The sequence below is a fragment of the Thamnophis sirtalis genome, unplaced genomic scaffold (genome assembly GCF_051295495.1).
Source record: "Thamnophis sirtalis isolate CommonGarterSnake01/CBP01778 unplaced genomic scaffold, rThaSir2_p1.2 scaffold_1, whole genome shotgun sequence".
In the NCBI taxonomy this organism is placed as follows: Eukaryota; Metazoa; Chordata; class Lepidosauria; order Squamata; family Natricidae; genus Thamnophis; species Thamnophis sirtalis.
Genome location: NW_028261381.1, coordinates 19709078 through 19722208, shown reverse-complemented (window position 1 = coordinate 19722208; position 13131 = coordinate 19709078). Strand labels below are relative to the sequence as shown.

Below are 13131 nucleotides of genomic sequence, written 5' to 3'. Positions count from 1 at the left end.
ACCTCTAAAAAATCTTGCTAAGAAAACTGCAGGCAGTTTGTCTAGGCAGTTTGAGAATCAGACCAAATTCAATAGAAGGGGAAAAAAATTACACTAGACAGACTCCAACTTCTGTCTTGTTGATTCAATTAGAAATAATTTTGCTAAGAATATTCTGAACGTAAGCAAGAGTGTTTCCAATAAACTGTTCAACTACAAACTCAGCAAATTATAGGTGTTCAGAGTAGCACGGGATTTTTAAAAAAATTAAAGAAATTTAAATTTTCATTTGGTGTCACACCACAAAATGACTTTTTGAGTGCTTCGAATTTATTCATTTTGTTTATCATTCCACATTTAACTCCTGATTTCATTTTTAAATTAAAAAATCTGAACAAGTGGATATATAACCACACATTTCCTCCCGACAAACTTGGGATCTGAACTGAAGTGAAGTATGATACAGGGGCTCAATTGAGCCACAGTGGAAAATCATTATAACTGTGAGTTTGGCTTTGTGATTGATTTCCTTTCTTTTTGAAGGAGAAAGTTTTGGCATTTTCCCTTTCACTTCAGAATACAGTGACCATGTTTTCTTGGGGAAAAAAATAAAGGACAAATCTAAATAAGGGGGCAAATCTGAAAGAGGTTCGTAAGAATTTTAAAGAATTGTTTATAACTTTGCTTTACAAAGAAAAATTGGCAAGAAAATAGATTTTAAAAATTCTAAAGAACAGCTTTTTGAAATAAAAACTCTCCATTATAAAGGATATGGGGTCACTATATTTTACAGCAAATTTAGTTTTTTTTTATTTACACATTTAATTGATCTGTTGGACCATCTCATGACCCTAGGCAGTTCACAATAATAAAATTTTTGTGATATGGCTAAAATGAATTTTGAATCACAATTAACTGAAATGGCCTGGAGAATAATTCACTTTTAGGGAGCTTCTTAACAGGTATTACAATTTGAACCAATGTTATATGCATGGAGAGGCTTTGAATGAGGATGAGGGCCATAATGGAGGAACTGTGTTTCCAACTCTGTCTCCTCCCCCCCTCAACTTTCAGATAATGGGGCATCACCAACAATTTGTCCTGATAAAGAATCCTCAGACTGGTTGAATTTGGTTAGAGGAGTCTGTCTTGAATTTATATGATACCAAGCCATATAGGATTTCATAAGTTAAAACCATCATTTTGAATTGTATCCAGGAATCTCCTGGCAGTTAAAATCAGGATCCAAAACCATAAGCCACAGTTTAGGATTTCAGTTGAGGGGAAGCCTGGTTTGTTGCTAAATAACAACAGGAATTATTGCAGTCTTCCTCTTGGACACAAATTTCAGCGAAATGGGGGAAAGTGGCATATGAATCTGAAGCAGGTTGCAGCACATCCCTACCCCACAAATCATGCTTTAGAGGAAGACTATAATATTGACAGTATATTTCTTGCAGATTTTGTTTTGGTTTACTTTAGTTTAAGAAATCTGTGTGAGAAACAGCCCCTAGGTTTAGGTGAGGAATACCAACCTTTTGAAATAAGAGGTTACATCTGACATTTTTTAGCAAGTGATAGGTGGTCGAAGAAAACAGCTCTTCTAAGAAGTGTTTGCTCATTCACAGAGTGGCTACCCCAGCGAGTATAGTCAAACACAAAATATCAATTATCAAAAGATAAATGTATAAGATTGCTCTGTGTCACAATCTCTAGGCAACCAAGATGTTCAGTATCAAGCCATAGCCTACTATCAGGAGACTCAATCTCTCACTTTCCATCAGCTCTGCAATTGTCCCTTGCTCCTATAACTAACAGTAGAGAAAGTGAAAAGGAAGAAGACTTTATTTTCCCATGGGTGTTTTTAATAGATTGATAATATGCTGCAAAACTGCCTGAATGAAAGTTGGTTCTCAGAAACTGGCAATAAAGAGAAACATATGAAACAACACTAAGATTTTATGCAAAGGAACAAAAGTATGGACAGCCATATCTATCTAAAGCAGAACAATGGATAATACAGAATTTATAAATCAATATATTTTTAGCTTTTAACTTAAGTCTGAATGAACGAATTGGTAGTGCTCACTCACATTTATCTTTTTATAATTTTCAATACTACAGTAGTGTTTACAAGGAATCCAGGACCTTTTTTTAGAAATAAGGATGATTCCAAAGGCAATTTTCTTTTGTATCTTTGCTTAATATTAAAGTAATATTTTAATACCCTTTTTTGAGAGGGGGGCAGGGGGGGAGAAAGCATCATGGGCCTCAGAAGAATTTCTCTAAATGTCTATGGAAATTCTCAGTCATCCAGGTTATGGTTGCCCCAAAGATGCTTTTTAAGAGGCAACTGGACTTTCTGGTTTTTCCTTGAAGTTATTTCGCTTCTCATCCAAGAAGTTTCTTCAGCTTATGAGGAAGCTTCTTGGATGCAAAGTGAAATGTCTTCAAAGGAAAACTAGGAAGTCCGGTTGCCTCTTGAAAAAGCACCTTCGGGGCAAGAGTTTAGGCGCACATTGGTGCTTGTGGTTGCTGCACTAAAGTCCCAGTGAAAAAGTGTGCAGATAAAGGAGGAAAACCTGCACATTTGAACCAACTATGAACCAGTTCTTCATCTTATTCCAGAACAAAAATAAAAACAGTAAAATAAAAGCGAATAAAAATTAGTTTTATTTACAAGAGTTTACAGTATCACAGATTTTTGGTAGTTTAAGAAGGAAAAGGCTACATTGATGCTGGTACAGTTTACTTAGACCTATTGCATTAATGGGATGTAGTGGCTCAATGGCTAAGACACTGAGCTTGTCGATCAGAAAGGTCGGCAGTTCAGTGGTTCGAATTCCTAGCCCCGCCTAATGGAGTGAGTTCCCGTTACTTGTCCCAGCTTAGCAGTTCGAACGCACGTAAAAAATGCAAGTAGAAAAATAAGGACTGTTTTGGTGGGAAGGTAACAGTGCTCCATGTCTCTTTGGCATTTAGTCATGCCGGCCACATGACCACAGAGACATCTTCGGACAGCCTTCGGTTTAGAAACGGAGATGAGCACTGCCCTTAGAGCTGGAAACAACCAGCACACATGTGTGGGGGAACCTTCACCTTTACTATTAATGGGATGGGAATAAGATAAAGGAATCATCATGAGGACATATCACAAAAAGAAATTGCCATTGCATCCAACCACATTCATGCTGTGGTTGGATGCAAGGGAAAAAGGGGAAAGGGACCAAGTTTATTAAGTCTGAATTTTTGCCTATTAGAAATTTGACTGATATCAACCTTTCCCAATTAAAGCCTTATTGCCTGTTAGAATTCTGATCAATGCACAGATCAGAACTAATAAACACAAGCACAGTGTCCCCCTTCTATATATCAATTTTCACATGTAATGGCTGCAGCAGAAATAGTACGAGAAAATATTAAAACATAGGACTATATTAAATATAACCAGAAATCCATCTAAACTGCAATGCAATCTTATTTCTCTTTTCCTATTCATAATATCTGACAATAATTATGCTTTTCTACTAGTAGAAAAGAGCTCCACTATATGGAATCGCCTACTGTAACAGAACAAGGGCAAACCTGCTATCTTCATCTTCATTTAGAAATGCAAGATATGAATAAACCATCCCGAGATCCTGGAATAACCGATTGGTTTGTACACTCGGTAGGAGTATGTTTGGAAGACATTAAGAAAAATACATTAATAATGGATATGCTTCCTAAGATAATTATGGGCAGAATAACTCTCTCTGCCTTTTGGTTTCCATTAATGCAGGGGCATTGTTGAGCATATTTGACTGAGATGAGCATTCAGCAATTATGTAACTGCTCAGAATACTGCACAACAGTAAATTAAGAAAATTATATTGTTCTTCAACTTTCATGCCTAAAAATTTGTTCCCGGTCAGCTATGAGCTATTGAAACAAAATAAACCGAGGTTTTTTATTACTGCTGCTAAAATGTGATGCTAAAAATGAGAGAAATATTTGACTACAAATTGAGTAGCCCTATGCAGGGAGACACCTGGATGTGTCAGAGCTAAATCTATGCACCTATTCAGGTTACCTGCAGTTCCCAGTCCAATGTTTTTGTTAGAGTACATAGTGCTTTCTAATTGCCAAGGTCTGAAAGGGAGGATTGGAACCCTATTCCACTTAACTCACCTATACGCTTCTCTATGACTGGAAATCCTGGATAATATTAGTTATTATCACACCTATGCATGAGATCCTGCCAAATAGTTTGTCATAAACAAGGATTAGGAGTTGATTAACTCAAGAAACATCATTTAAAAAGCAGTTAGAGGAGGTCTCTTCAAAAAATCATTTGCAAAGGACAAGTACGGATCTATCCAAATTACAAAGATGGATTCACACAATAAGATGGATTTTACCCACTTCATCGATCACTCTCTCTTCTTTTGAGATGGGCAAAAAATAATTGGGAAGGAGGCAAAAATCTCATTCCTAAATGACCTTGTGTTAGATACTATAAAAACAACAGGGTTAAAAAGCAAGACTTTTCACCGTATCTATTTCCCAAATTATTTGGATAAAATCATTTTTTTTTAAAAAAAAATGGGAGTCAGTCTTGGGAAATGAAAGCAGTACAGTCTAAGGCTGACTTTTCTTAGGAGACAAAACAATTAAGTTTGTGTCTTACTGAGCCTTAAGGTACTGGACTGGAGGCTAAAACATATGAAGAACGGTTGTAGGAACGGGGTCTGTCTAGTTTAAAGAAAAGAAGGACTAGGGGTGACATGATAGCAGTGTTCCAATATCTCAGGGGTTGCCACAAAGAAGAGGGAGTCAAACTATTCTCCAAGGCACCTGAGGGCAGTACAAGAAGCAATGGGTGGAAACTAATCAAAGACAGAAGCAATTTAGAACTGAGGAGAAATTTCCTGACAGTTAGAACTATTAATCAGTGGAACAACTTGCCTCCAGAAGTTGTGAATCCTCCAACACTGGAAGTATTTAAGAAGATGCTGGATAGCCATTTGTCTGAAGTGATGTAGGGTTTCCTGCCTAAGCAGGGGGTTGGACTAGAAGACCTCCAAGATCCCTTCCAACTCTGTTATTCTATTCTATTCTATTCTATTCTAGGTAATTTGTGATCCAGTCATGACTTAACGTAGAGACGACTGCAACATCATGATTTGTAATTTACCTCCTTTATATTAATTCAAAATGAGGATTTGTTCTCAGCTATCAGTTTATAGCCAAAGGCACTGAAGATGATGCTTCTGAAGGAACATAGGATTTGTCATTGTGGATACAGATCAATCTAGTCATGAAACTGGTAAATCTAGTCCTCCCACAGGCAATTATGAGCATCTGATGAATGCTTCAAAGTTTGCTAGCAAGCCTAAGCATATTCATAAGACTTTACTTGGGGGATTTTATATCCAAATTCAAAAAGCAATTTGTAATGTATAATATAGCCAGAGTGCATTACAAAACAGGTAATACGGCATTCTCTGGGGACCTTTTGGGAAACTCTTGAGAGGCATCCACAACAAACTATTGCTGTCATTTGCATATTTAATTTATTTGCCCAGTCTGTTTCAAAGGACATAAAACACTTTCTGTATCTCTTATGTTAAGATGATTTCTGCATAATATTTTATGGCTTTTCAGTTTAAATTAACATCCCTTTCTCTACTATGAACTGCTCTCTCTCTTGGGAGGTTGGTCATGCTTTTCCACGGAGTTAAAGGAAGTGTCACAGAAAGTTTAACACCTTCACATGTTTATCTTGTTCAAGCCATATAGAATTTAAAAAGCTATTTCAGCCCAAGGGGAGGGAAAGAGGCATCAGTTGCTCATTTCTCTGTTGCAGAATGATTCAGAAAAGTCCTGCTGCTTCAAACAGAAAACCCATCTAATCCAGCGTCCTGTTTCCCAAAGAAGCCAACCCCCCAAAATCTTACAAATGGGAATGAAAGCGGTAGCCCAACAACTGAAATACAGAGGCAGGTTGTCTTTCCAACCTGGAGCTGATACTTGTCCCTCTTATTAATTGCCTACACTTTTGAAGTTGACGTATCAGTCCATACAATGACCACAAAGTCTGAAATTGCCCAATACACCTCAGTTGCTGACTGACCATTCATTCAGCTATGGACAATGCTGGCCAAAGACTCACAACCAGTCCTTAAAGTTGTGGTTGCTGCAGCATCTCCATGGTCACGAGGAGACCACGATTTGGGTGCTTGGCAACTGGCATGCATTTCATAAGGTCCTGCAATCATGTGGCTGCCATTTGCAACGTTCATAGTTGGCATCCAATAAGCAAAGTCATAGGGAAGCCAGTGGGAAGTCGCTAGTCGCAGTGACATGACATTGCACTTAAGCATTCACAGTGGTTTATTTAATGACTGCAGCCAAAACTGACAAAACACTGTCATAGGACATGATTTGTCACTTTATGATAACATGGCACACTTTACAGTTCCAACTGCAGTCCTTAAGTGAGGACTACATGTATGTTAAAATCTGGTTGGCTAATTGATGACTCGGTGCAATCACAAGCACTGTCAACAGTAACCTCCATTAATTTGCCCAATTTTTTTTGTATATATTTAACTCATAATGAAAACTGGGGGGGGGGGGGGAGATTGTGGATGGGATGTCGTCTGTATCAGACATACTATAGTTTCCTTCTATATTAACTTAAAAAGGGGAAATAATCCTTACACTGGAATTAATTCTCGTTATTATTATTTTGTTATAATTTCAATTCTCACTTCCTTTAACTAAGGATTAAATAAGGACTCTATGATTTGTATTATTAATATGGACTCACTAATTAAATTTTTGTGCCTACTTTGTCAGGGTTCTTTACAGTCTGCTGCAATGCGATAGATTTCCCCTTTCCCCTTCTAAGACAATTTTGCAAATGATTTGTTAGCCAGGAATATTGAGAATTGTAGTCCAACAGATCTAGCAGATAAAAATGCGGGGAAACAGTTAATTCCAGAATAATGTAACACAAAACAACTTTCCAGACTGTACCTGGTTCTCCTGGCAATGCCACTGACAGATTTGCAAAACCTGTTCCAATCCTTCACCTTGCAGCTTCAAGTATTTGTCCAGCTGTCTCCTCCTGTCTTGCAAGACTTCAAGGAGAATGTCTATTTTCAAACAACTATTGTGGGCCCCCTGAATGAATTTTGGATTTATGTTTGGCCCATCAGATTTGAATTCCTGTATGAATTCGGTTAGGTCATGGCTTTTGTTTAAGAGTCTCAATGATTTTTCCAGAAGCTCTGCAAAGACAGTATGAAAAATAACACGTTAATTTGCGGGTGGACACATCCACCCGTTTAGCATTGGAGAAAATATACATATATTGATGTACATTTGTTGTATCATAAGAGAAAAACAGTAGAAACTCTGTACTTCAGTGTCTGGCTTAAGTAAATATGATTTTGCTGTGCCACGTTTAATTCCCTTGGGCTCTTAGCAGTCATACTTACAGCATGAAAATGCCAAGAGGAACAGCTCTTTGGAGTAATGGAATGCAAAGAGACTTGCATATTATATCCAGCAGAGGGCACTGCTATCATTCAGATTAATTTTAACAGCAGCTGTTCAGATATTGACATATAAGGCCAATAAATACATATAATGTTCAGGACTGACAGGCTGACAGTTCCTAAAGCCCAAAATAAAAAAAAGCATGCCATTTGCATATTACATCAATTGTGCTTAAACATGTATTTGCACATTCTCTCTGTGATCCTTGATCTTTTTAAAAACAAAACAAAACCACAGTACAGGCAGGCAGTTCTAAGCACCATTGCTGAAATCACATTCTTATAAAAGCTGGTGTAAGGGCAGAGTTCAAACTCTGAATGCAATATTTCATCTCCCTTTGGCAACACAATTGGATCAAGTACTTCGCATGTTTGTTACCATACAAACACTCTTGTCAAGTGTCATTCCTTGGGATATTGACATGATGATTTTAACAGCAGCTAGTGAAAAATCTCCATGGTGTGGTAGATAGGAGACACAAGGCACTTTCCAAAAGATTAAAACCGTTTCATCATGTAAACATCATGAGAAAAATCACAGGCCAATTTCTTCTAAAAGGCACCTGTAATTTCTGAGGATCAGCTGCCTAGGATCCGAAATATAATTTAAATCAAATGTCAAAGAATGTTGCATGCATTATTTAACAAAGATGTTATGTCACACAAGGGGCCCTTTGCAAAATGTAAAGGTGGCAGTGGTACTTAGTCATTTATATTGCATAAAGCTGGGTCTCAAGCTGCATTTTAGCAAATACATTTCAATGCATGATAAAGAAAACTAAATATAACAAGGCAAGGCTCTACCCTGTCTAGAGATCAGATCTTAGGATCCCAAAAATAAACAAGCACAAGATTTACCAATAAAGGAGAATATTTATAGCTCAGGGTTAAAATGAGGGATCCTTGGTGCTCTCTGAGCTTGTTTTCTAGCAGACATTTCATTACCTAACTAGGTAATGAGGTACCTGGGTACTTAACAGTGCAAACACGTGATTTATTTCATTTTTCCCCTTACTAAGTGGCCTTTGCAATACTTAGAACTCCGCATGCTTACTGAATTCAATTTCACCAAGGAGTCCGGATGTAAAGGCCTCACCCAGCACTTTGTAGATAATTTGGACTTTATAGAGAGGAAAAGTCTCCTGGTTTGACCCTATTTACCCCTCCTCTCAGGCTGTAGTAATTAATAAGGGTGTGTGCATGTGCACAAGTGCAAGTGTGCCTGTGTCTTCAAGTCAGTCTTAATTGCTACTTCAAAGGGAGTCCCTGCAGTTTTCTTGACAAGATTTCAGAAGTGGTTCACCCTTGCATGGTAGTTTTTTGATCTCTAGCCTCCTGCCTTTAACCAAACTAGCTCTCGGTCAATTACTAATCTATACTCTGTATATATGTATGTATGTATGTATGTATGTATGTATGTATGTATGTATGTGTGTATATATATATGTGTGTGTGTGTGTGTGTGTGTTTGTGTGTGTGTATATATATGTGTGTTTTTTTATTTGTGCTGATAAATTATATATATATATATAGTCACAACCCCTGGTATGCCCAAATATGGGAGGAAGATCACTACTTCCATTCTCTGTCCTTATCAGTAGTGATCTTCCTCCCATATTTGGGCATACCAGGGTTTGTGACTTTAAATATATACCTTTCACCCTGGCTTGGCTGATAAGGAGTCGAGCTCTGTAGCTCAGTGGTTAACACATCTGCCTATGAGGCAATACAGCACAGGTTCGATTTCCAGTAAGGGTATAGCTAGCTGATGAGAGCTAAATAGATTGAAATAGATCTATACTAGTCTCCCTTTATTTATTTATCAGCACAAATATAACACACACACACACACACACACACACACACACACACACACACACACACACACACACACACACACATATATATATATATATATATATATATATATATATATATATATATATATATATATATATACACACACACACACACACCAAATACCACTCACACATCACAAAATCTCCAGAGCCATAAAGCGTACAAACTTGAAATTTAGCACGTACGTTCCTCTTGGCTTCTAGGTACTTGCTAAGAAAGGATTTTTCGAAATGACATCAGATCATTAGTATTTCTTAATTAACACACTCTGATGCTAAGGAGTTCTACTTCCCCTCCCCACCTGAAAATAACTCTGTTCCAACTGCCAGTTGCCTCACATTCTGTTCAAACATTCTAGGTTCTAGGATGCATACGTTCCACTCCTTCACTAAGGAGTGGTCTGGGGCTCCTTGCAGTACTATGGAACTGCAGTATGCAGTATGGAACTGCTTCTGGATTCAAGGCGACGGAAGCAATATTCCCTTATGTGTTTCAATCACCAACCACCACTGAGTGAACTCTGTTCCAACTGCCAGTTGCCTCACATTCTGTTACCTCAGTTCAAACTGGCAGACGTTCCACTCCTTCACTCAGGAGCGGTCTGGGGCTCCTTACAGAACTAAACATTAATACCTCACCAGAATGTCTATGCCTTCCACCTATGGAACTGCTTCCTGACTCAAGGCAGTGGGAGCAATATTCCCTTATGTGTTTCAATCACCGATCACCAGTAAGCCAACGGCTTGTCAACTGAATTTCTCCTGCATAGCATAGCCCGATCACATAGTTTTGTCATGAAGCACAGGTATCCAGCTAGTTCCCAAATAAAGCAAAGATATGGAAAGGCTGGTTCACCTGTCTCACTAAACCAGCAGTGGTCCACATCTCAGGAGCTGGAAGTCACAACTTCACCTCCTAGCCTTTTGAAATGATGGAAACCAATCAAGGAGAGAAACAACCTAGAATTAAGGAAGAATTCCTTAACAGTGGGAACAATTAACCAGTGGAACAGTTGCCTTCAGAACTTGTGCGGGCTCCATCCCTGGAGGCTTTTAAGAAGAGACTGCACTGCCACTTGTCTGGAATGGTGTTAGGTCTCCTGCTTGCAGAGGGTTGGACTAGAAGACCTCCAAGGTCCCTTCCAACTCTCTTATTCTGTTATTCTGAAATGCTTAGTATCTCTGAACATTGGGGGGAAAGGGGCGCTTCTTTAAATTCTTATTTTCTTAATTGTTTCAAGGGGACAAGTGCTTATCTAGATATCATTGGAAAGGGAGAATGGAAACATTGTTTTTACCAGTGGTGGGATTCAACCAGTTCACTCCACTTCGGGAGAACCGGTTGTTAACTTTCTGAGCAGTTTGGTGAATTGGCTGTTGGAAGAAATCATTAGGGCAGAGAACCAGTGGTTTAAGTTATTTGAATCCCACCACTGGCTTTTACCCTTTTTGCTTGTTTCTAGTTTATTCCAAGTTTGAAAAGTGGGAATAAGAGATGGAGTTTTAATATTTATTTATTTTTGACCTTTTAAAATTCTTTAATGGAATCTGTTCATTATTTTTTTTAAAAAAGGTTTACAAAAATTGTTCAGAAAGAAATAATGTATAATACATCCCCCCCCCCCAAAAGATGCACGCATACATAGGACAGAAGGCATTAAGATAAATTTGGTATAATGAAGGTGATCCAAAAATAGTTGGAGAAATGCTGACTTGGAGTGTCTTAATTCTTTTGTAGAATTATAGAAAACTTGAACTTCCTTTTTATGTACAGGTCATCTAGTTATTGAAGCTCAGTTCTTTCAGTACATAAATGTTTTGAATCCCTATCTTTAAAACTGTCTCCAATTGCCTGAGTTCACACAAGCTTAGTCTCAAACTATCCAACTGCATTTTAGCCACACTGCACAATCTCAGCTTTTAATTTTAGAAGACAAGAGTATAAAGCGATTATATTTAGGAAAAAGTGGAAAAAGAATGAGAACAGCCAAGAGCAAATTGGTAGATAAATGAAGGGAGGGAAAGCAGAAGAACCAAGTTGTTGCAAAACCAAATTGCTTCCCATCATCTTTGCTGCCTTTTACAAAAGTTGCTAGGAGGATGGGACCGATGAATTCAGTGCAACCAAAGTAGACAGGCTTAATTTGCACATCTAATTTAAAGCCTGAAGGATGGGGTTAAGAATGAAATTACTATCAACCAAGCACTCATAAATAAATTAAGCAGAGCAAAAAAGGTTACTTCAAGAGAGTGTTACTAATACATGGGCTTCATTAAAAAACCAAGGTGTTCTTTTCATTTTACCTATTGATAAAATTGGAACTGACTGTCACACCGGGTAAAATATAAAAAAGACCATTTTAATTACATATATGACTATGTGCTTTTTTTATTTCTTATCTCTTTTGAAGGACAAAAACGATGAATAAATTGTATGAGCTACCCATCCTTGACCCTTTGGGTAAAAAAAGAAAACAAAACTATGTGCTACAAGATTATTTACAAGAGAGCCGAGGTGGCGCAGTGGTTAGGGTGCAGTACTGAAGGCCACTTCAGCTGACTGTTATCTGCAGTTCAGCGGTTCTAATCTCAAGGTTCAAGGTTAACGCAGCCTTCCATCCTTCCGAGGTGGGTGAAATGAGGACCCAGACTGTGGGGGCGAAATGCTGACTCTGTAAACCGCTTAGAGAGGGCTGAAAGCCCTATGAAGCGGTATATAAGTCTAACTGCTATTGCTATTGCTATTGCTATTTTTCTTAGGGCAAACAATGTCCTTATATTATTTTTAGGGATGAACCTCAGTTTTTGCAATGGCAGTCAATCACTAGCAAATCTTCCAGTCTTAAATTGCTCTACAATGAGCTCTTTACACCAATGAAGATTGAATTGACACTACCAAATTCAGATTAATGTTTCCATTGTTCTAGCTTTTGATCAAAATTACCTATGATACAAGCCATTTAAGTCAGAACCTGTTTAATTTCAAGCCCCCCCCCCAAAAAAGGGGGTAGAATTTTAAGAAAACTGTTTTGTATCAGGCAATCAGCAGTAATTTAAAACTATTTTTTATGTAATAATCTTTGGGATTTGAGCACCTCACCGGAGGAGTTCAGCTTCCCTCGGCGCACAGAAGGGAATTGCTCTGGTGGACTGCAGGAATGGAGCTTGGTGGGATTCAGCCAGTTTGCACCACTTCCGGTGAACCGGTTGTTAACTTTCTGAGCAGTTTGGTGAACTGGTTGTTGGAAGAAATCATTAGGGCAGAGAACCGGTGGTTAAGTTATTTGAATCCCACCACTGAGCCTGGCTCTTCAGGATTGGAGTCCCATTTCTGCATCGATTCATTTGGCGGTTGGAAGCAGCTTGCAACCTTCCCTGCCAGAGAAGGAATCTAGCAGAGAAAATTGCACATGGCGATCATATATGATCGCGGACTGCTTGGTTACTAGTCATAAGTGTGAATAAGTAGCCAAGCTCCCATATTGGGATCAGGTGATCATGAGGTGTGTGACATTTTACAATGGCCTGAGGTGGTTCTTGCTTTAAGGCACCCTTTCCAAAGCTGACTGTAACTTTGAAACAATCAGTTGTTCAACAACCTATAATTTATATGGTTCCCCCCCCCACCTCCTGTTTTATCCTTGTAGTAACTTAATAGGTATTTAAGAAGAAATCCTGCTGAACTTATCCAGGGAGCAACAAAATCGGTGGGTGGTGGTGTTTGAAACTGGGTCGCCTCATGCTAC

The 13131-nt window shown here is 38.3% G+C and overlaps 1 protein-coding gene across 3 annotated transcripts in view; it reads right to left on the bottom strand.

The window, feature by feature from the left end:
- Positions 1-13131, bottom strand: part of CCDC141 (coiled-coil domain containing 141) — a 135920-nt gene that overhangs the window by 80219 nt on the left and 42570 nt on the right. For all 3 annotated transcript variants that reach the window (XM_087708414.1, XM_087708422.1, XM_087708428.1), the window contains exon 5: positions 7003-7256. In XM_087708414.1, coding sequence (XP_087564540.1) covers positions 7003-7256 — 254 coding nt within the window. The remainder of the gene's footprint in view (positions 1-7002; positions 7257-13131) is intronic.